This window comes from Schistocerca americana, chromosome 11 (assembly GCF_021461395.2).
Source record: "Schistocerca americana isolate TAMUIC-IGC-003095 chromosome 11, iqSchAmer2.1, whole genome shotgun sequence".
In the NCBI taxonomy this organism is placed as follows: Eukaryota; Metazoa; Arthropoda; class Insecta; order Orthoptera; family Acrididae; genus Schistocerca; species Schistocerca americana.
The window spans coordinates 181,245,755-181,268,710 of record NC_060129.1 but is presented as its reverse complement, the minus strand read 5'-3'; the positions used below and the strand labels follow the sequence as shown (position 1 = coordinate 181,268,710).

Here is a 22,956-nt window from a genome sequence, read left to right as displayed (position 1 = left end):
TTTGGTCCTGTCTCCCAAATGGACCAACCAACCAGTGTTTATGTTTGGTCCCCTTCCCCAAATGGACCAACCAACCAGTTTTTATGTTTGGTCCCCTCCCCCAAATGGACCAGCCAACTGACCAGTGTTTATGTTTGGTCCTCTCCCCCAAATGGACCAACCAACGAACCAGTGTTTATGTTTGCTCCTCTCTCCCAAATGGACCAACCAACCAGTGTTTATGTTTGGTCCCCATCCCCAAATGGACCAAGCAACCAGTTTTTATGTTTGGTCCCCTCCCCCAAATGGACCAGCCAACCGACCAGTGTTTGTGTTTGCGTGTGCGCAGGCGCGTGCTACGCGGAGTTCGGCGTGCGGGTCCCGCACACGACGGGCTCGGCCTACATGTACTCGTACGTGACGGTGGGCGAGCTGGTGGCGTTCGTGATCGGCTGGAACATGGTGCTGGAGTACCTGATCGGCACGGCGGCCTGCGCCTGCGCGCTCTCCGCCTGCCTGGACGCCCTCGCCGGCGGCGCCGTGTCGCGGGGCGTCGCCTCCAGCGTCGGCACCATGTTCGGTGAGTCACTACCACACGGCTCAGCTCCGGGACCAAAACCACCCGCCTTCATTTCCTGTGTTTCCTTTACAGCGGGATCCACAGCTCCAATGCTTTTTATTATTATTATTTATTTCATGGCCTTCATTGGACCACTCTAGTCAAAAATACAAAGTTGTAAACAAGTTGTTACACAGGTATACAATTTGGCTCAACGATAACTCCATATGATATTTAGGTAATATAATTATTAGAGTCTATTCTTATATGAAATGTTTTGCTGTTCTGTCTGCCCAATATTTCTTCGTTCTTTCAGATATTTTCTTTCTTCCTTCATCTGAGACCACTCTTCCTGTACTCCTTTTATTGATTTTCATTTGTAGTCTGGTTTGTGGCTCTTGCAGTATTCTGATTTTCTCTGTCTTGTTTTTTAGGTCATCTACTGTAATTTGGAGTTCTTTATATCTTCCTTAATTTCTGTGATCCATTTAATGTCGCTCTTGGTATTCCACAATTTTTGTATTTTTTTATTAGTTCTGTTTTCTGGAGTTCTCATCAGATGTCCAAAGACTGAGAACGCGTTTCTTCCTGATTGTGCTCATGACTGTTTCTATTTTCTTATATACTGTTTCATTTGATGCTATTCTCCATTTATTTTATACTGTTTATTTATACATGTGCTAATTATTCTTCTTTCTAATTTTAGTATTCTGTCAATTTCTGCTGTATTAGTTGTTTTGAAGATAGTTTCAGCTGCATACGTTATTTCTGGTTGTGTAAATGTTTTATAGTGTTTTCATTTTGCCTCTATAGATAGCCTTTTTTGTTGTGTATAGTTTTAGTAATGTCATTTGCGTAGTTCAGTTTTATATTCTATTCTGCCATGATGGCTTCTCATTTAGAGTGTATGTTATTATTTCGCCTAAATATTTAAATTTATCAACAATTTTGATTTCCTGTTCTCCTATTGTAATTTTGTTTGCAAGTGGTGGATCAGATAGTATAATCTCCGTTTTCTCAGATGATATTCTAAGACCTACTTCCTCTGCTATTTCTTGTATTGATTTCACTTGTTGCCTGGCTTCTTGAACGGTGTTGACTATGAGAGCAAGATCATCAGCGAATCCCAAGCAGTTTAAGCTAATATCATCTTTTGCACTTCCAATTCCTATCATCTTTGGATAGTCCTTGTACCATTCTCTCATTATGTATTCCAGTGCACAGTTGAACAGTAATGGTGATAGGCAGTCACCTTGTCTTAAGCCTGTTTTTTTGAGGAATAGTTCCGAAATTTCTCCTCTAAACTTCACTTTTGATTTGGTGTTGGTTAGAGTGAGTTGTATTATGTTAATTAGTTTTGCATGGAGTCCTAGATTTCTTAAAATTTTTAATACTGAAGGTCTGTGGAGACACTCATATACGGTTGCCGGCCGAAGTGGCCGTGCGGTTAAAGGCGCTGCAGTCTGGAACCGCAAGACCGCTACGGTCGCAGGTTCGAATCCTGCCTCGGGCATGGATATTTGTGATGTCCTTCGGTTAGTTAGGTTTAACTAGTTCTAAGTTCTAGGGGACTAATGACCTCAGCAGTTGAGTCCCATAGTGCTCAGAGCCATTTGAACCATTTGAACACTCATATACCTTATTAAAATCTACAAATGTTATTGCCAGGTGTTTGTTCTGTTTCTTGTAGTATGCCATAATCAATTTTAAACTAATTATCTGCTCTGCACAGCCTCTCCATGGTCTGAAACCTCCCTGATATTCCCCAAACTCCTGTTCTATTTGCTCCTTGATTCTTTCATATAGGATCTTGGATATAATTTTGTATGTGTAATCTAGGAGGGAGATTCATCTGTAGTTGTCTGGGTTGGTCTTATCTCCCTTTTTGTGTAGTGGTTTTTATTACACTACTGGCAATTAAAATAGCTACACCAAGAAGAAATGCAGATGATAAAAGGGTATTCATTGAACAAATATATTATACTAGAACTGACATGTGATTACATTTTTCCTCAATTTGGGTGCGTAGATCCTGAGAAATCAGTACTCAGAATAACCACCTCTGGCCGTAATAATGGCCTCGATACACCTGGGCATGGAGTCAAACAGAGGTCGGATGGCGTGTACAGGTACAGCTGCCCATGCAGCTTCAAGACGATGCCACAGTACATCGAGAGCAGTGACTGGCGTATTGTGACGAGCCAGTTGCTCGGCCACCATTGACCAGACGTTTTCAATTGGTGAGAGGTCTGGAGAATGTGCTGGCCAGGGCAGGAGTCGAACATTTTCTGTATCCAGAAAGGCCCGTGCAGTCGTGCATTATCCCGCTGAAATGTAGGGTTTCGCAGGGATCGAATGAAGGGTAGAGCCACGGATAGTAACACATCTGAAATGTAACGTCCACTGTTCAAAGTGCCATCAATGCGAACAAGAGGTGACCGAGACGTGTAACCAATGGCACCCCATACCATAAGTCTGGGTGATACGCCAGTATGGCGATGACGAATACACGCTTCCAATGTGCGTTCACCGCGATGTCGCCAAACACGGATGCGACCATCGTGATGCTGTAAACAGAACCTGGATTAATCCGAAAAAATGACGTTTTGCCATAAGTGCACGCAGGTTCGTCGTCGAGTACACCATCGCAGGCGCTCCTGTCTGTGACGCAGCGCCAAGGGTAACCGCAGCCACGGTCTCCGAGCTGATAGTCCGTGCTGCTGGAAACGTCGTCGAACTGTTCGTGCAGATGGTTGTTGTCTTGCAAACGTCCCCATCTGTTGACTCGGGGATCGAGATGTGGCTGCACGATACGTTACAACCGTGCGGATAAGATGCCTGTCATCTCGACTGCTAGTGATACGAGGCGGTTGGGATCCAGCACGGCGTTCCGTATTACCCTCCTGAACCCACCGATTCCATATTCTGCTAACAGTCATTGGATCTCGACCAACGCGATCAGCAGTGTCGCGATACGATAAACCGCAATCGCGATAGGCTACAATCCGACCTTTATCAAAGTCGGAAACGTGATGGTACGTATTTCTGCTCCTTACACGAGGCATGACAACAACGTTTCACCAGGCAACGCCCGTCAGCTGCTGTTTGTGTATGAGAAATCGGTTGGAACCTTTCTTCATGTAAGCACGTTGTAGGTGTCGCCACCGGCGCCAACCTTGTGTGAATGGTCTGAAAAGCTAATCATTTGCATACCACAGCATCTTGTTCCTGTCGGTTAAATTTCGCGTCTATAGCACGTCATCTTCGTGGTGTAGCAATTTTAATAGCCAGTAGGGTATCATTATTATTATTATGAATTCTAAATGTCGAGACCATTTTAAAGGGGTGGGGGGAGGGGAGGGGGTAGAATATGAAGTACTTAAAAAAATTCGACCCTGATGTCGACAAGATGTGGTTCGTGCAGGACCGTGCTCGACCCCATCGGAGCAGGAGAGTGTTTGATGTCCTGGAGGAGCTCTTTGGGGACCGCATTCTGGCTCTGGGGTACCCAGAGGCCGCTGGCATGGGCCTCGATTGGCCGCCATATTCTCCGGGTCTGAACACACCCGACTCCTTTTTTGTGTGGCTGTATTAGAGACAAGGTGTACAGCAACAACCCCTAAACCATTGCTGAGCTGAAAACAGCCATTCAGCAGGTCATCGACAGCATCTATGTTCCGACACTTCAGCGGGTCATGCAGGATTTCGCTATTCGTCTGCGCCACATCATGGCCGATGACGGCATATACGTCGAACATGCCATAACCTAAATCCGAATATCTGTAGTGACGTTTACATGTTGAATAAAGTGTGTGCACCCCCCAGTTTGTAACGAATTTACGTTTTTTTTCCCCTATAGTTCAATAACTGTCACGCTGTACTTACATCTACATCTACATCTTCATTTGTACTCCGCAAGCCACCCAACAGTGTATGGCGGAGGGCACTTTACGTGCCACTGTCATTACCTCCCTTTCCTGTTCCAGTCGCGTACGGTTCGCGGGAAGAACGGCTGCCGGAAAGCCTCCGTGCGCGCTCGAATCTCTCTAATTTTACATTCGTGATATCCTCGGGAGGTATAAGTAGGGGGAAGCAATATATTCGATATCTCATCCAGAAACGCACCCTCTCGAAACCTGGCGAGCAAGCTACACCGCGATGCAGAGCGCCTCTCTTGCAGAGTCTGCCACTTGAGTTTGCTAAACATCTCCGTAACGCTATCACGGTTACCAAATAACCCTGTGACGAAACGCGCCGCTCTTCTTTGGATCTTCTCTATCTCCTCCGTCAACCCGATCTGGTACGGATCCCACACTGTTGAGCAATACTCGAGTATAGGTCGAACGAGTGTTTTGTAAGCCACCTCCTTTGTTGATGGACTACATTTTCTAAGAACTCTCCCAATGAATCTCAACCTGGCACCCGCCTTACCAACAATTAATTTTATATGATCATTCCACTTCAAATCGTTCCGTACGCATACTCCCAGGTATTTTACAGAAGTAACTGCTACCAGTGTTTGTTCCGCTATCATAGAATCACACAATAAAGGATCCTTCTTTCTATCTATTCGCAATACATTACACTTGTCTATGTTAAGGGTCAAATTTAATGTATTGCGAATACATAGAAAGAAGGATCCTTTATTGTATGTTCTCTGCCTCGTGATGACTGGGTGTTGTGTGCTGTCCTTAGGTTAGTTAGGTTTAAGTAGTTCTAAGTTCTAGGGGACTGATGACCATAGATGTTAAGTCCCATAGTGCTCAGAGCCATTTGAACCTTTATTTTATGATTATATGATAGCAGAACAAACACTTCTGTAAAATATCTGGGAGTATGCATACGGAACGATTTGAAGTGGAATGATCATATAAAGTTAATTGTTGGTAAGGCAGGTGCCAGGTTGAGATTCATTGGGAGAGTCCCTAGAAAATGGAGTCCATCAACAAAGGAGGTGGCTTACAAAACATTCGTTCGACCTATACTCGAGTATTGCTCATCAGTGTGGGATCCGTGCCAGGTCGGGTTGACGGAGGAGATAGAGAAGATCCAAAGAAGAGCGGCGCGTTTCGTCACAGGGTTGCAACTTGCAGTTGTTATGGTGAGTCAAATGGCAGAACATGTTCGATACCAAAAATTGAAGTGTACATCAATACGCCCTCGTTTTCCCCCTTTGCATTGTGCAACAGCTTCTTGTTTTCTTGCAAGGTAGCAGAATTACTGCACTTCGTCTACTACGTGGTTCCCACTTTTTACGTTAAGTTCGGTGCCAGCCTTTCCAGTACTCCTCACTACTTCCCACTTCCATTGCTTTACACTGACGAGGAGAACACGGGAAGTGCCATACGCAGATACCCGGGAGACGTCGCTCAGTGGAAGAGCAAGCGAACACGTGCCTTGGCCTGTGTGTACATACGAAGGGCGTTTGAAAAGTCCCTGGAGAGTCCGACAGATGGCACCACCGGCGCGTATCGAGGTCATGTTTAGTTAGCAGCGTCTTTGGAAAGAACGCACACCAAGGTTCCGCCATATTGCTCTCTTTCTTTGTGTTTGGCATTCGTGTGAATCACGGAAGTCAAGTGATTGTCAAAAAATGGACGAAAAAGAATTTCGTGTAGTGATTAAACATTACTTTGTGACAGGCAATAGGCCTCAAGAGACTAAAGAAAAGCTTGATACACATTACGGTGACTCTGCACCTTCGATTTGGGCAGTTTATAAGTGGTTTCAAAATTATCGGTGTGGCCATATGGACACACGTGATGCTGAACTTTCTGGACGCCCTGTGGAGGTTACGACTCCAGAAATCATTGATGAAATCCGTGATATGGTGATGGAAGGTGTGTGAGATGGCTAGTGCTGTGGGCATCTCGAATGAACGGGTACACAATATTTTACATAAAAATTTGGACACGAGAAAGCTACCCGCAAGATGGGTTCAGCGATTGTTCACACTTGACCAAAAACGGAATCGTGGGAAGTGTTGCAAGGATGGTTTGCAGCTGTTCAAGACGAATCCGCAGGACTTTAAGCGTCGTTTCGTCACTGTGGATGAAACATGGATACATTACTACACTCCTGAGACCAAACAACTATCTAAACAATGGGTTACCAAGGGAGAATCTGCACCAAAAAAGGCGAAGACCAATCCTTCTGCCTGAAAGGTTATGGCGACTGTCTTTTGGGATTCGCAAGGGATAATGCTTATCGACTATCTGGAAAAGGGTAAAACTGTTACAGGTGCATATTATTCATCGTTATTAGACCGTCTGAAAACCGAACTGCAAGAAAAATGGTGGCGATTGGACAGCAAAAAAGTCGTTTTCCATCACGACGATGCACCAGCACACACCTCAGCAGTTGTCACACACCGCACCAGTTGTGGTCGCAAAATTAATGGAAATAGGATTCCAACTCGTTTCACATCCCCCCTATTCTCCAGAGTTGGCTCCCTCGGACTACTATTTGTTCCCCAATTTGAAGAAACGGTTGGCAGGACAAAGATTTTGTTCAGATGAGGAGGTGATTGCAGCAACTAATAGGTATTTTGCAGACTTGTACAATTCCTATTATTCAGAAGGGATCAACAAATTAGAACAGCAGTTGGACGAAGTGTGTAAGTCTAAAAGGAGACTATGTCGAAAAATAAAAAAGGGTTTATCCCAAAGACGTAAGTAGGTAGTTTTTACTTTTGCACGGACTTCTCAAACGCCCCTCGTAGTCAACGCTTTTGAGAAATCGACTTTCAAAATTTTAGGCGTACTGTACTTGCCTTTTAGGGCGCTATAGACTCAGCACAGCTGGTGGAACACAGCCTAATATCGCGGCCTCTCGCTTTTTCATGCCGTGTCCGAATCCCTATAATTTTTTTAATTTTTATTTTTTGTCGTTTATCAATCCCTGTCCGCAGCAGTGAAACGAATGTTAACGAGCGAGGTGGCGCAGTGGTTAGCACACTGGACTCGCATTCGGGAGGACGACGGCTCAATCCTGCGTCCGGCCATCCTGTTTTAGATTTACCGTGATTTCCCTAAATCGCTCCATGCAAATGGCGGGATGGTTCCTTTGAAAGGGCAAGGCCGACTTCCTTCCCCGTCCTTCCCTAATCCGAGCTTGTGCTCTGTCTCTAAAGACCTCGTTGTCGACGGGACGTTAAACGCTAATCTCATCCTCCCGCTCTTTCACGAATGTTTATTATCAAGTTAGGCGAAACGAGTGTGTTATCTGAATTCCAGAATTATGACTCGGTTTCACAATAAGTGAATTCAACGGACAACTGTACCAGCAGTCTGATGGGCTCGCTATGGGCAACCCTTTAGCAAGCATCCTCGCCAACATCTTTATCAATTCCTTGGAAAAAAAGCTGTTTAACCGTGTCTCAGCCGCTTCACTAGGTATCCTTTCTTACACAAGATACGTTGATGATATTCTAGTCATCTATAACGGACCCGCCGATAGAATTGATCATATATTTAAACTTTTTAACGACCTCCATGAAGAAATTTCTTTCACTATTGAACTCGAAAACGATAACCGCAAATTAAATTATTTACACTTGACGCTTCCAATAGAAGACAATAACATCACTTTCAATACTTTTCGAAAAGAAAGGTATACTGACCAAATCGTGCCTGCTTCCTCTTTTCACCCACAGTCTCAAAAAATGGCCTTTTTTCACTCTGCCGTCCACCCAGCCACCTCCATACCACTTTCAACAGAAAAGTTTAATGAGGAGATTAATTTACCTAAAACCATAGCAGTCAATAATGAATATACGCCTAACATAGTGGACGATATCCTAAAAAAGAAAACTGCAAGAACTACCACGCTCAACACCTAATGCGCTGAAATTAACCCAAAAAAAAAAAAACGTTTTTCTATTCCTTCTTTCATAGGACCCATTTCCTATCAGATTCAGCGCATGCTTCGCAACAAATACAACTGCAACGTTGCCTTCTCTACTAATAATAATCTAAAGAGAAACTCCATTCATAATTTGAAATCCATTCGCTCCCCTACAGAAAGTTCTGGCGTTTATAAGATCATCTGCGATACTTGCTCCTCCTATTATATATGGCTAACCGGACGTGTTTTCACCATCAGATGTAAAGAACATATTTCGAGAAAGAACGGCACCAGTCCCCTAAATTCATCCTTTGCCGATCATCTCTTAATTACTGGACACGTACCTAAAGCCACAGGCGATAACAATATTCTGCATACCGAAAAGAAGGAGCGTAGGTTAGATGTCTTCGAGGAATTGGAGATTTTCAGACATCTCGCTCGTCATGATGGCCTCATTCCCAACGAACAGCTGCAGCTGCGAAATAAAAACTTTTTCGACTGTATAAAGCAGTTGCTTGATCTTTGATTCAGGCTTCCTCATGCAGTTTACCAAAATGTTGTTTTCCTGTCACATCTTTGATGTTTTCTTGTATGTCATAAGTAACGTTTTTTATGTTACAAAATGTACCTCCATTTAAAGCAGATAAATATGTACTTCATCCTGTTATGCCTGAATCAGCTGCATCACAATTTCATGTGTCTAATTTTGAATGTACAGTAGCCTAGTTGTTTCTGCGTCTACTAGATGGCGCTCCTAGCAACACCGTGTTTACTCGGCCACACTTTCTAGAGTGGGCACCTCAGCCTTGTTGCAACCCTTGTCCACAGTACGAGCAGCCCTTAGCGGCTCGCCATCTCACAAGTGTTCACGACGTCGCCTTTCCGGCTCATATCTTTTTTAATATCTGACTTGTAAGTACTGCATCTTTTCCACTCAGTACAAACTGTATTTATGTACTATATACCTCATGTTTTAGTACAGTTAGTCTAATTCTGAAGACGACGCTCATAGTAGCGTAGAAACCAGGTCAATTTTGATTTAATATTTGTGACCGAGGGCTTATTTGTTACAATATAAGTATGATACATTTATTGTATAATATATACAAGCGTTGTGGTACTTTAAGATCTTCCAATCTTTTTAAATTCTCATGTTCTTATATTACACTCCTGTAGAAATTCTTCCTTCTTCGACTGTCATGTTTATTCTTCAGGAATATTTCGTTAATTCTCTTCTATGGTACTGATCGTGAACAGTTTCAAATAATTTTTCCATTCATTCATTGTCTTCTTTCTTTAATTTACTCACCGAATGTACCATTAGTTGACGAAAGAAGGACAACGTTACTTCAAAATACGGTGGAAAACATTCGTATACTACTCTTCTAGGGACATGGGCGGATAAGTAAAAAACAAAAATAAAAGTAATATTCCCGTATCGAACACAGGGCCCAAAACTGCGAATCTGCGACGTTAGCCAGCGTTCTTGCGCTCCATTTGAACCCTTTACTCCCTAAAAGGCACAAAAAGTACTTCGAAAACTTTGACCGTCATTTTCTCAGAAACGGTCGAGTTGTTGTTGTTGTGATTTTAAGTCCGAAGACTGGTTTGATGCAGCTCTCCATGCTACTCTATCCTGTGCAAGCTTCTTCATCTCCCAGTACCTACTGCAGCCTACATCCTTCTGAATCTGCTTAGTGTATTCATCTCTTGGTCTCCCTTTACGATTTTTACTCTCCACGCTTCCCTTCAATGCTAAATTGGTGATCCCTTGATGCCTCAGAACATGTCCTACCAACCGATCCCTTCTTCTAGTCAAGTTGTGCCACAATCTTCTCTTCACCCCAATTCTATCCAATACCTCCTCATTAGTTATGTGATCTACCCATCTAATCTTCAGCATTCTTCTGTAGCACCATATTTCGAAAGCTTCTATTGTCTTCTTGTCCAAACTATTTATTGTCCATGTTTCACTTCCATACATGGCTACACTCCATACAAATACTTTCAGAAACGACTTCCTGACATTTAAATCTATACTCGATGTTAACAAATTTCTCTTCTTCAGAAACGCTTTCCTTGCCATTGCCAGTCTATATTTTATATCCTCTCTACTTCGACCATCATTACTTATTTTGTTCCCCAAATAGCAAAACCCCTTTACTACTTTAAGTGTCTCATTTGGTAATCTAATTAACTCAACATCACCTGATTTAATGTCCGCCTCCATAGCTGAGCAACTCAAAAGACCTGCACCAGGCGACAGTTCTACCCGACAGGAGGCCCTAGCCACACGACATTTCATTTCACCTGATTTAATTCGATTAGATTCCATTATCCTTGTTTTGCTATGTTCACGTTCATCTTATATCCTTCTTTCAAGTTACTGTCCATTCCGTTCAACTGTTATTCCGACTCCTTTACTGTCTTTGACAGTATTACAATGTTATCGGCAAACCTCAAAAGTTTTATTTGTTTTGCCTGTAATTTAATTCCTACTCCAAATTTTTCATTGATTTCCTTTACTGCTTGTTCAATGTACAGATTGAGGATAGGTTACAACCCTGTCTACTGCTACATCTACATACACACTCCACAAGCCACAGTACGGTGCGTGGCGGAGTATACCATCTACCACTACTAGCCATTTCCTTTCCTGTTCCACTCGCAAATAAAGCGAGGGGAAAACGACTTTATATATGCCTCCGTATCAGCGCTAATTTCTCGTAGCTTCTCTTTGAAGTCCTTACAGGGAAGCCGGCCGTTGTGGCCGAACGGTTCTAGGCGCTTCAGTCCGGAACCGCGCAACTGCTACGGTCGCAGTTCCGAATCCTGCCTAGGGCATGGACGTGTGTGCTGTCCTTCGGTTAGTTAGGTTTAAGTAGTTCTAAGTCTAGGGGACTGATGACTTCTGATGTTAAGTCCCATACTGCTCAGAGGCATTTGAACCATTTGAACCTTACAGGGAATTTACACTACTGGCCATTAAAATTGCTACACCACGAAGATTACGCGCTACAGACGCGAATTTAATCGACAGGAAGAAGATGCTGTGATATGCAAATGATTAGCTTTTCAGAGCATTTGCACAAGGTTGGCACCGGAGGCGACACCTACAACGTGCTGACATGAGGAAAGTTTCCAACGGATTTCTCATACACAAACAGCAGTTGACCGGCGTTGCCTGGTGAAACGTTGTTGTGATGCCTCGTGTAAGGAGGACAAATGCGTACCATCACGTTTCCGACTTTGATAAAGGTCTGATTGTAGCCTATCGCGATTGCGGTTTATCGTATCGCGACAGTGCTGCTCGCGTTGGTCGAGACCCAATGACTGTTGGCAGAATATGGAATCGGTGGATTCAGGAGGGTAATACGGAACGCCGTGCTGGATCCCAACGGCCTCGTATCACTAGCAGTCGAGATGACAGGCATCTTATCCGCATGGCTGTAACAGATCGTGCAGCCACGTCTCGATCAACGTCTGCAAGACAACAATCATCTGCACGAACAGTTCGACGACGTTTCCAGCAGCACGGACTATCAGCTCGGAGACCGTGGCTGCGGTTGCCCTTAACGCTGCATCACAGACAGGAACGCCTGCGATGGTGTACTCGACGACGAACCTGGGTGCACGAATGGCAAAACGTCATTTTTCGGATGAATCCAGGTTCTGTTTACAGCATCACGATGGTCGCATCAGTGTTTGGCGACATCGCGGTGAACGCACATTGGAAGCGTGTATTCGTCATCGCCATACTGGCGTATCACCCGGCGTGATGGTGTGGGGTATCATTGGTTACACGTCTCGGTCACCTCTTGTTCGCACTGACGGCAGTTTGAACAGTGGACGTTGCATTTCAGATGTGTTACTATCCGTGGCTCTACCCTTCATTCGATCCCTGCGAAACCCTACATTTCAGCGGGATAATGCACGACCGCATGTTGCAGGTCCTGTACGGGCCTTTCTGGATACAGAAAATGTTCGACTGCTGCCCTGGCCAGCACATTCTCCAGGTCTCTCACCAATTGAAAACGTCTGGTCAATGGTGGCCGAGCAACTGGCTCGTCACAATACGCCAGTCACAACTCTCGATTAAATCGCTCCAGGCAAATGCCGGGATGGTTCCTCTGAAAGGGCACGGCCGACTTCGTTCCCCATCCTTCCCTAATCAGATGAGACCGATGACGAAGCTGTCTGGTCTCCTTTCCCAAACCAACCAACCAACCAACAACTCTCGATGAACTGTGGTATCGTGTCAAAGTTGCGTGGGCAGCTGTACCTGTACACGCCATCCATGCTCTGTTTGACTCAATGCCCAGGCGTTTCAAGGCCGTTATTACGGCCAGAGATGGTTGTCCTGGGTACTGATTTCTCAAGATCTATGCACCCAAATTGCGTGAAAATGTAATCACATGCCAGTTCTAGTATAATATATTTGTCCAATGTATACCCGTTTATCATCTGCATTTCTGCTTGGTGTAGCAATTTTAATGGCCAGTAGTGTATTTTGGCGGCAGTAGAATTGTTCGGCAGTCAGCTTCAAACGGCGGTTCTATAAATTTCCTCAGTAGTGTTTCTCGAGAAGAACGTCGCCTTCCCTCGAGGGATTCCAGAAGCATCTCCGTAGCTCTTACTTGTTGTGCGAACCAACCGTTAACAGATCTAACTGTCTGCTTCTTGACATACAAGTTTTCTAGGTTTGGTACCCCGTCATAATTTAAAAACTGCTGCTGCTGGAGAAAAACCAACGTTTCGGCCACGATTGCAGAGATTAGACCCAGAAGAAGGCCGGTGCAATCGTGGCCGAAACGTTGGTTTTTCTCCAGCAGCTGTAGTTTTTACGTTATAGGGCGGTACCAAACCGAGAAAACTTTTGCGTCGACTGACTCTGGCCGCGGAAGCCTACGCAATTATATGTGTGCCTCTTAATTGCTTTGATGCCTTCCATCAGTCCGACCTGGTGCTTAACCCAAACACTCGAGCAGTGCTCAAGAACAGGTCGCACCAGCGTCCTATATGCAGTCACCTTTACAGGTGAACCACTCTACCTAAAAATTCACCGCAGAAACCGAAGTCCACCACTCGTCTTCCCAACCACAGTTCTCACATGTTCATTACATTTCGTATCGCTTTCCAACGCTACGCCCAGATATTTAAACGACGTGACTGTGTCAAGCAGGGCACTGGTGATACTGTATCCGAACATTACAGGTCTGATCTCCCTACTCATCTGCATTAACTTACATTTTCCACATTTAGGGCTAGCAGCCATTCATCACACCAACTGGAAGCTTTATCTAAGTCGTATCTTCTTATAGTCACTCAACTTCGACACCTTACCGTACACCACAGCATCGTCAGCAAACAACCGCAGATTGTTGCCCACTCTCTCCACCAGATCATTTACGTATACAGAGTGTTACAAAAAGGTACGGCCAAACTTTCAGGAAACATTCCTCGCACACAAAGAAGGAAAATATGTTATGTGGACATGTGTCCGGAAACGCTTACTTTCCATGTTACAGCTCGTTTTATTACTTCTCTTCAAATCACATTAATCATGGAATGGAAACACACAGCAACGGAACGTACCAGCGTGACATCAAACACTTTGTTACAGGAAATGTTCAAAATGTCCTCCGTTAGCGAGGATACATGCATTCACCCTCCGTCGCACGGAATCCCTGATGAGCTGATGCAGCCCTGGAAAATGGCGTATTGTATCACAGCCGTCCACAATACGAGCACGAAGAGTCTCTACATTTGGTACCGGGGTTGCGTAGACGAGAGCTTTCAAATGCCCCCATAAATGAAAGTCAAGAGTGTTGAGGTCAGGAGAGCGTGGAGGCCACGGAATTGGTCCGCCTCTACCAATCCGTCGGTCACCGAATCTGTTGTTGAAAAGCGTACGAACACTTCGACTGAAATGTGCAGGAGCTCCATCGTGCATGAACCACATGTTGTGTCGTACTTGTAAAGGCACATGTTCTAGCACCACAGGTAGAGTATCCCGTATGAAATCATGATAACATCCTCCATTGAGCGTAGGTCGAAGAACAGGGGGCCCCATCGGGGCATCACCAACAATGCCTGCCGAAACGTTCACAGAAACTCTGTGTTGATGACGTGATTGCACAACTGCGTGCGGATTCTCGTCAGCCCACACATGTTGATTGTGAAAATTTACAATTTGATCACGTCGGAATGAGGCCTCATCCGTAAAGAGAACATTTGCACTGAAATGAGGATTGACACATTGTTGGATGAACCATTCGCAGAAGTGTACCCGTGGAGCCCAATCAGCTGCTGATAGTGCCTGCACACGCTGTACATGGTACGGAAACAACTGGTTCTCCCGTAGCACTCTCCATACAGTGACGTGGTCAACGTTACCTTGTACAGCAGCAACTTCTCTGACGCCGACATTAGGGTTATCGTCAACTGCACGAAGAATTGCCTCGTCCATTGCAGGTGTCCTCATCGTTCTAGTCGCGAGTCATAGGATGGAATGTTCCGAGCTCCCTAAGACGCCGATCAATCGCTTCGAACGTCTTCCTGTCGGGACACCTTCGTTCTGGAAATCTGTCTCGATACAAACGTACCGCGCCACGGCTATTGCCCCGTGCTAATCCATACATCAAATGGGTATCTGCCAACTCCGCATTTGTAAACATTGCACTGACTGCAAAACCACGTTCGTGATGAACACTAACCTGCTGATGCTACGTACTGATGTGTTCGATGCTAGTACTGTAGAGCAATGAGTCGCATGTCGACACAAGCACCGAAATCAACATTACCTTCCTTCAGTTGGGCCAACTGGCGGTGAATCGAGGAAGTACAGTACATACTGACGAAACTAAAATGAGCTCTAACATGGAAATTAAGCGTTTGCGGACACATGTCCACATAACATATTTTCTTTCTTTGTGTGTGAGGAATGTTTCCTGAAAGTTTGGCCGTACCTTTTGGCAACACCCTGTATACATAACAACAGCGGTCCTATCACACTTCCCTGGGGCACTCCTGACGATACCCTTCTCTCTGATGAACACTCGCCGTCGAGGACAACATACTGGGCTCTATTGCTTAGAAAGTGTCTGAACCACTCATATATCTGTTAACTTATTCCACATGCTCGTATCTTCGTTAACTGGACCACACCTGCCTATCTAACCCATGTTAATTTAGGCAAGTATTTGACCCATTTCGGAAAAAAACTATTTGATGCAGGACCTTAATATTTTTACTATATGTTACATGATGGTAATACGCAACTGTACTAAAATCTACTTCTTCCATTTTATAGTTTTTAAGAAATACTTTTTTAAATTTATTAACAAGGAATATTAATTTTTTCTGCAGAAAATATTTTTGTGAGCTTCCTAATGGGGGAATATTAATGAATGTAGTACCAGAGGTGGCTTTTAATGTTATGCAGAGTCTCTGAAAATTTCATTCATTTATCTATGATAGTTTCTGATACAACGGGGCATATGTACTGAAAATTTTAATTTGCGGCAAATTGACTTTAAAAGAAAAAACTTTTCAAATTTGTTACTTACAGTTAATTAAAACTGTCCTGCTGCATATGATAGCCCTTCTTTGGCCTCTAGCAGGCCTTCCAGCTTCTTTTTCACCTTCCTGGATGTTTTTCTTGCTTTCTTGGCCGTGTTAGATGCAGACCTGTCTGCATCGGCTATCTTCATTTTTTCGAACTGTTGCAGCCCAGTGACCATATTTTCACCAGGATTAATTCCCAGCTTTTTCAGTACCCACCACTTCCCAATATTACCACAATTGAATGTAATAACAGCATCATGAACTCCTAGTATCATTGTCTGCGTGCCAACAAATACAGTTTTAGGAAGGCGGTTCCAAATTATGCTGTCGAAACATTCATTTGGGTTCTGTGTCTGCCCATGCAGACATTTCCTTAGAAGGTCAGGATGAGCCAAGTCTCTGAAAATAGGTTTAATTGCTGTAATAACAGCAGCAGGAAGAGAATGCTGGTGAGAATAAGATCCTTTAGTAGCCTGAGCCCTATTGTATTTGCACCACGAACTTTCTCCTGAGGGACACCATCCATGACATGGCTTATCGTGAGTAGACGACTTACGGAAGAATATCGCCCAAACATCTCTCTTCACTGCCTCCAGATTTTCTTTATTTCTCCTAATTGCCTGCCCATAGTATACCTGCAAGTTTTCTGTAACAATTAATCGCAATCACACTTGAACAAAACTAACTGCGTGTTTGAAAGCGTGTTGTTTGCAAACAGCAGAAACAAAAGAACACCGACCGTTGCATTCCAAGAATAGGCAGCACACTCGGGAATAAAAAAAAGTCCCTAACGTGCAGTGTTGGGGATATAAAGATCTAAAATATATGCAGAAAAGTGGCTGACCGAAAAGTGGGCTTGGCACATAAACACACATGGTAGGAAAATGGTCTTTAAATGCTCGAAAAAAATTTTTTTCAGGAAAATCCTTTTCAGAGTAATAAAACCTTAATCTATCGAAATATGATGAAAACCGAAAATGGATTTTTTTCGACCTGAACCACGGTGTGGTCCTTTTAAGAGACTGCAATTGCGCACCATGTCAAATGCTTCCCGGAAATCTAGAAATGTGGAATCTATCTCACTCCATTCTCAACCATTGCTTTCCTTCCTGCGTCTCGACTCTTATTACTGCCGTCTGGTTTCTATACAAGTTGAAAATAACATTTCGCTCCCTGTTTTTTACCCCTGCTACCTTCAGAATTTCAGAGAGAGTACGGCAATCAACATTGTCTAAAGCAGGGATTCCCCAAGGGGTCGATATCGGTTTCCTAGGGGTCGACATAAACGAAAACTGATTTTGGGGGTCGACGAGGTCTAAAAATAGACTCCTATTAAATTAACACAAGTTCTTCTTTAAAACTTTCAAGATAGGCCCCCTTATTCATAATAGTCTGCTAACTTAAAGCATTGCTAATTCTCACTCTGTCTTCTTCTATTGACCTAAGTCAGAATGAAAAATAACACTCTGTAGCAGCTGATTTAAGTTATCAGGCCATTATGAATAAGGGGGTTGATCTTAAAAGTGGGTAATTTGGCCATGGGGGTCTGAGGTAACAGTTCATTTTGGAAAAGGGGTCACTTGTCCAAAATAGTTTGGGGATCCCTGGTCTAAAGCTTTCTCTAAATCTGCAAACGCCATGAACGTAGATTTGCTTTTCCTTAAGCCGTCTTCTGAGATAAGACGTACGGTCAGTATTGTCTCACGTGTTCGTCCATTTCTACGGAATCCAAACTGATCTTCCCCGAGGTCGGCTTCTACCAGTTTTTTCCATTCTTCTGTAAAGGATTAGTATTTTACAACCGTGACTTATTACAGTGACAGTTCGGTACCTGCTTTCTTTGGAATTGGGAATATTAAATTCTTTTTGATGTCTGGTGGTATTTCGCCTGTCTCATACATCTTGCACGCGAGATGGAAGAATTATGTCATGCCTGGTTCTCCCAAGGCTATCAGTAATTCTGCCTGTCGAGTGCCTAGAGGTAAGTCGAGGAACGTGGTAGCTTACTTTGATTCCTCTTCCAGTCAGCGAAGTTTCTGGGAAATCGGGTATTGGCACTTGCCGTGTTCTCGCCAGTCTCACAAGACTGTTCATTCCTGTAATGGCAGTGTTACTTATAATCCGTCTTGATTGCAAAATATTTATTCACATGACCGTTTCGGTTCCTCTAGAACCATCTTCAGGCCTGAAATGATAATGATACTGATTTACTATTCCACAAATTGAAGCCTATTTCGTCTTATCTGATCAGCATCAAATGTACCAGAACGTACCTGATATTTCGGTTACAGGAGTAACCCGTCCACACTCAGCAACCTTCACATGCTGCGTCACATAAAATTGGTTGGCAGAGTGCACGTCATTTATATTAATTATAAAACTATTACCGACAGGTGGCGTCCGGTACATTTGTTACATTACATATGGACATATTGTATTAAGTAGGTTTTTCTAATTTGCTTTTATCTGTAAAAATACTTAGTTAAGATCTATAGTTGTCAAGGTGCAATCTGTACTTGTCAAAATTAAGATACACAATATAATTCTCATTTCTGTACGATCGCAAACAAAGGGCTATTTCTATATCCTTGGCTCTGGTCTAGACTTGTTTTCCTCCATGGTCAGCTTCCGTGGTTCCTGCTATTTCGGTGTTGTGCCGATCCGTTCAGTCGTCTGACGTACACCGCCGTGCGTAAGAGGGCCGTGCAGGATTGCCCGTCAAAGACGCCACGCGCTGCACGCATCTTCCAGTTTATTCACAGTGCACCATCTCTCATCCTTCGGCTTGGACTTCCATACGCAACAATGACCATCTCAGTAAGTCGTCGTAAAGACTAAAACAGGCGTTGTGATTGAACTCGCTTTCCTCGTTGAGGATTAAATCCGGATCTTTATTTTTGTACGTGTATACAGGGTGTTACAAACAGGTACGGCCAAACTTTCAGGAAACATCCCTCACACACAAATAAAGAAAAGATGTTATGGGGACATGTGTCCGGAAATGCTTAATTTCCATCTTTGAGCTCATTTTAGTTTCGTCGGTATGTACTGTACTTCCTCGATTCACCGCCAGTTGGCCCAACTGAAGGAAGGTAATGTTGACTTCGGTGCTTGTGTTGACATGCGACTCATTGCTCTACAGTACTAGCATCGAGCACATCAGTACGTAGCATCAACAGGTTAGTGTTCATCACGAACGTGGTTTTGCAGTCAGTGCAATGATTACAAATGCAGAGTTGGCAGATGCCCATTTGATGTACGGATTAGCACGGGGCAATAGCCGTGGCGCGGTACGTTTGTATCGAGACAGATCTCCAGAACGAAGGTGTCCCGACAGGAAGACGTTCGAAGCAATTGATCGGCGTCTTAGGGAGCACGGAACATTCCAGCCTATGACTCGCGACTGGGGAAGACCTAGAACGACGAGGACACCTGCAATGGACGAGGCAATTCTTCGTGCAGTTGACGATAACCCTAATGTCAGCGTCAGAGAAGTTGCTGCTGTACATGGTAACGTTGACCACGTCACTGTATGGAGAGTGCTACGGGAGAACCAGTTGTTTCCGTACCGTGTACAGCGTGTGCAGGCACTATCAGCAGCTGATTGGCCTCCACGGGTACACTTCTGCGAACGGTTCATCCGACAATGTGTCAATCCTCATTTGAGTGCAAATGTTCTCTTTACGGATGAGGCTTCATTCCAACGTGATCAAATTGTAAATTTTCACAATCAACATGTGTGGGCTGACGAGAATCCGCACGCAATTGTGCAATCACGTCATCAACACAGATTTTCTGTGAACGTTTGGGGAGGCATTGTTGTTGATGTATCGATTGGGCCCCATGTTCTTCTACCTACGCTCAATGGAGCATGTTATCACGATTTCATACCTGTGCTGCTAGAACATGTGCCTTTACAAGTGCGACACAACATGTGGTTCATGCACGATGGAGCTGCTGCACATTTCAGTCGAAGTGTTCGTACGCTTCTCAACAACAGATTCGGTGGCCGATGGATTGGTAGAGACGGACCAATTCCGTGGCCTCCACGCTCTCCTGACCTCAACCCTCTTGACTTTCATTTATTGAGGCATTTGAAAGCTCTTGTCTACGCAGCGACGGTACCAAATGTAGAGACTCTTCGTGCTCGTATTGTGGACGGCTGTGATACAATACGCCATTCTGCAGGGCTGCATCAGCGCATCAGGGATTCCGTGCGACGGAGGGTGGATGCATGTATCCTCGCTAACGGAGAACATTTTGAACATTTCCTGTAACAAAGTGTTTGAAGTCACGCTGGTACGTTCCGTTGCTGTGTGTTTCCATTCCATGATTAATGTGATTTGAAGAGAAGTAATAAAATGAGATCTAACATGGAAAGTAAGCGTTTCCGGACACATGTCCACATAACACATTTTCTTTCTATGTGTGTGAGGAATGTTTCCTGAAAGTTTGGCCATACCTTTTTGCAGCACCCTGTATTTCAACTTCTTCTAAAATGTCAAGAAACCGTCCCTTATGAGCTCTATGTAGAATGTCTAAGTTTTGTTCACTGTTCGTGACTGAGTGCACCGAAAAAGCGGGAACCACGGAAGCAGACCCCGGAGGAAAACAAGTCTACACCAGCGCCGTGGATATAGAAATCGCCCTTTGTTTGCGATCGTACAAAAACGATAATTATATTGTGTATCTTAATTTTGACAAGTACAAATTTTAACCTTGGTAACTATAGATCTTAACCAAGTATTTTTAGAGATAAAAGCAAATCAGAAAAACGTACTTAATACGGTAGGTGCATAGGTAATGTAACAAATGTACCGGACGCCACCTGTCAGTAAGGGTTTTATAATTAATATAAATGACGTGCATTCTGCCAACCAATTTAATGTGACGCAGCATGTAAGGGTTTCTGTGTGTGGACGGGTTACTCCTGTAATCGAAATTGCGGGTACGCTCTGGTACATTTCATGTTGATCAGATAAGACGAAATAGGCTTCCATTTGTGAAATAGAAAATTAGTATCATTGTCATTTCAGATCTGAAGATGGTTCTAGAGGAACGGAAACTGGTCATGTGAATAAATATTTTGCAATCAATGACGGATTATAAGTAACATTCCACCAAAAAGTGATTGCGGTATCCCTGCAAACATTATGTCTGTTTTTGCAAAATTCCTGTAATTCTTCCTCGCTTTCACAGAGGATAGGTCTGTGGCCAGCGAATCACGTCATTAATATTCTTTCACCATGATTGTTGAATAAAACGTTCTTGGTTTTCCAGCCGCGTCAGTTCGAATAAAATGCTGGAGCTTTCGATGGCCATCTCCGCCATTGTCGTCAGGAGTTCAATGGCTACTGGGGCTGTTTTCTTTTTTCTTTTTTCTTTGCTTTATTGAATTTCAATTCCCCCGAAGGGAGCGGGCTGGCAGCAGCTTACTACGCCGGTCTTCAGCCTACAGACTTTGTTAAAAAGATGAAGAGAATAAATAATAAAAACAGGCGATAAAATCGGAGACTTAAAGAGTAACATGGCGAAAAGAAATCGTGGAACTTAAAAGAAAGAACAGAGGGATGATGATGGTAATAAAATACATACGAAGCCGACAGGTAAAACAGTAGACAGACAGTTAAAAAAACACGGCGACAGTCTGGTTTCTGTTCGCAAAAGACATAAAATGCACACCTAGCGACAGCACGGTTTCTGTTCGCAACACGAGAAAGACTAACAACACTGAACAGTCACTGGAACACTGCACAAAAAAGTTGGCAAATGTGACATACCACAGCCGAGAGCAGGTCGGGGGAAACTGGACAGATGATGGGAAAACAAAAAAGGGAGGGGAGGAAGGAGAGGAAAAGCGAAGTGGGGAGGCGGGAAAGGAGCTGATGGAGGATGGGGACCCATAAGAAGGGTGGGGGCTGCTGGGCAGATGCGACAGGGAGTGGGGAAGGCAGAGGAGGGGAATACAAAAGTACTGAGGGGGGAGGCGAAGGGAGGCTGGAGAGGTTAGGCCAGGAGAAAACAGGATGGAAGGGGGGAAGAGGAAGCCCAGGGAAAGGACGGAGGAAAGGAGGGGATCAGAGTTGATAGGAGGGATAGATGAAGGGAGAGAGGGCATCATCCTGGAGGGGGAGTTGATGGAAGCCACCTTGGGAAATGAGATGAAGGGTGTAGAGATGGAGGGTAGGGGGGACACAACAGTGAAGATGTGGCAAGGGGCGGGGATAGGAGAGGAGAGGAGCAACCAGGCGGTGAGGGGGATCGAGGTGGCGGGAGGTGTGGAGTATGCAGATATGTTCGAGGAATAGGAGCAGATGGGGTAAAGGAATGAGGTCGTAGAGGATCCGCGTGGGGGACGGGGGGCGTATACGGAGGGCGAGGTGGGGTGCATGACGCTCGAGGATCTGCAGGGACTTATAGAATTTGGGGGGGGGGCAGATATCCAGGTGGGACTGGCATAACAGAGGATGAGATGGATTAAGGATTTGTAGGTGAGGAGGACGGTAGAGGGGTGCAACCCTCACGTCCGACCAGAAAGGAGTTTGAGGAGTCGGAGAAGCTTGTGAGCTTTGGATTGGATGGAGCGAAGATGAGGGATCCAGGTGAGGTGACAGTCAATGGTGAGGCCGAGGTAGGTGAGGGTGAGGGTGAGGCAGACAGGACGGGCGCAGACGGTAAGGGAGAAGTCCAGGAGCCGGAAGGAGCGAGTGGTACAACCTACGACGATTGCCTGGGTCTCGGAAGGATTGATTGTCAGGACCCACTGGTTACACCAAGTGGCAAAAAGGTAAAGGTGATTCTGGAGAAGGCGTTGGGACCGTCGGAGGGTAGGAACAAAGGCAAGGAATGCGGTGTCATCGGCATATTGCAAGAGGTGTTCTGGAGGGGGGGTTGGGGCGTATCTGCCGTGTACAGGAGGTAGAGGAGAGGGGAGAGGACAGAGGAGGAGGAGGAGGAGGAGGAGATTAGTGTTTAACGTCCCGTCGACAACGAGGTCATTAGAGACG

At 44.6% G+C, this 22,956-nt stretch overlaps 1 protein-coding gene across 1 annotated transcript in view; it reads left to right on the top strand.

The window, feature by feature from the left end:
- LOC124553832 (probable cationic amino acid transporter) overlaps window positions 1-22,956 on the top strand; it is a 673,643-nt gene that overhangs the window by 496,763 nt on the left and 153,924 nt on the right. The window contains exon 4 of the mRNA XM_047127822.1: window positions 329-559. Coding sequence (XP_046983778.1) covers window positions 329-559 — 231 coding nt within the window. The remainder of the gene's footprint in view (window positions 1-328; window positions 560-22,956) is intronic.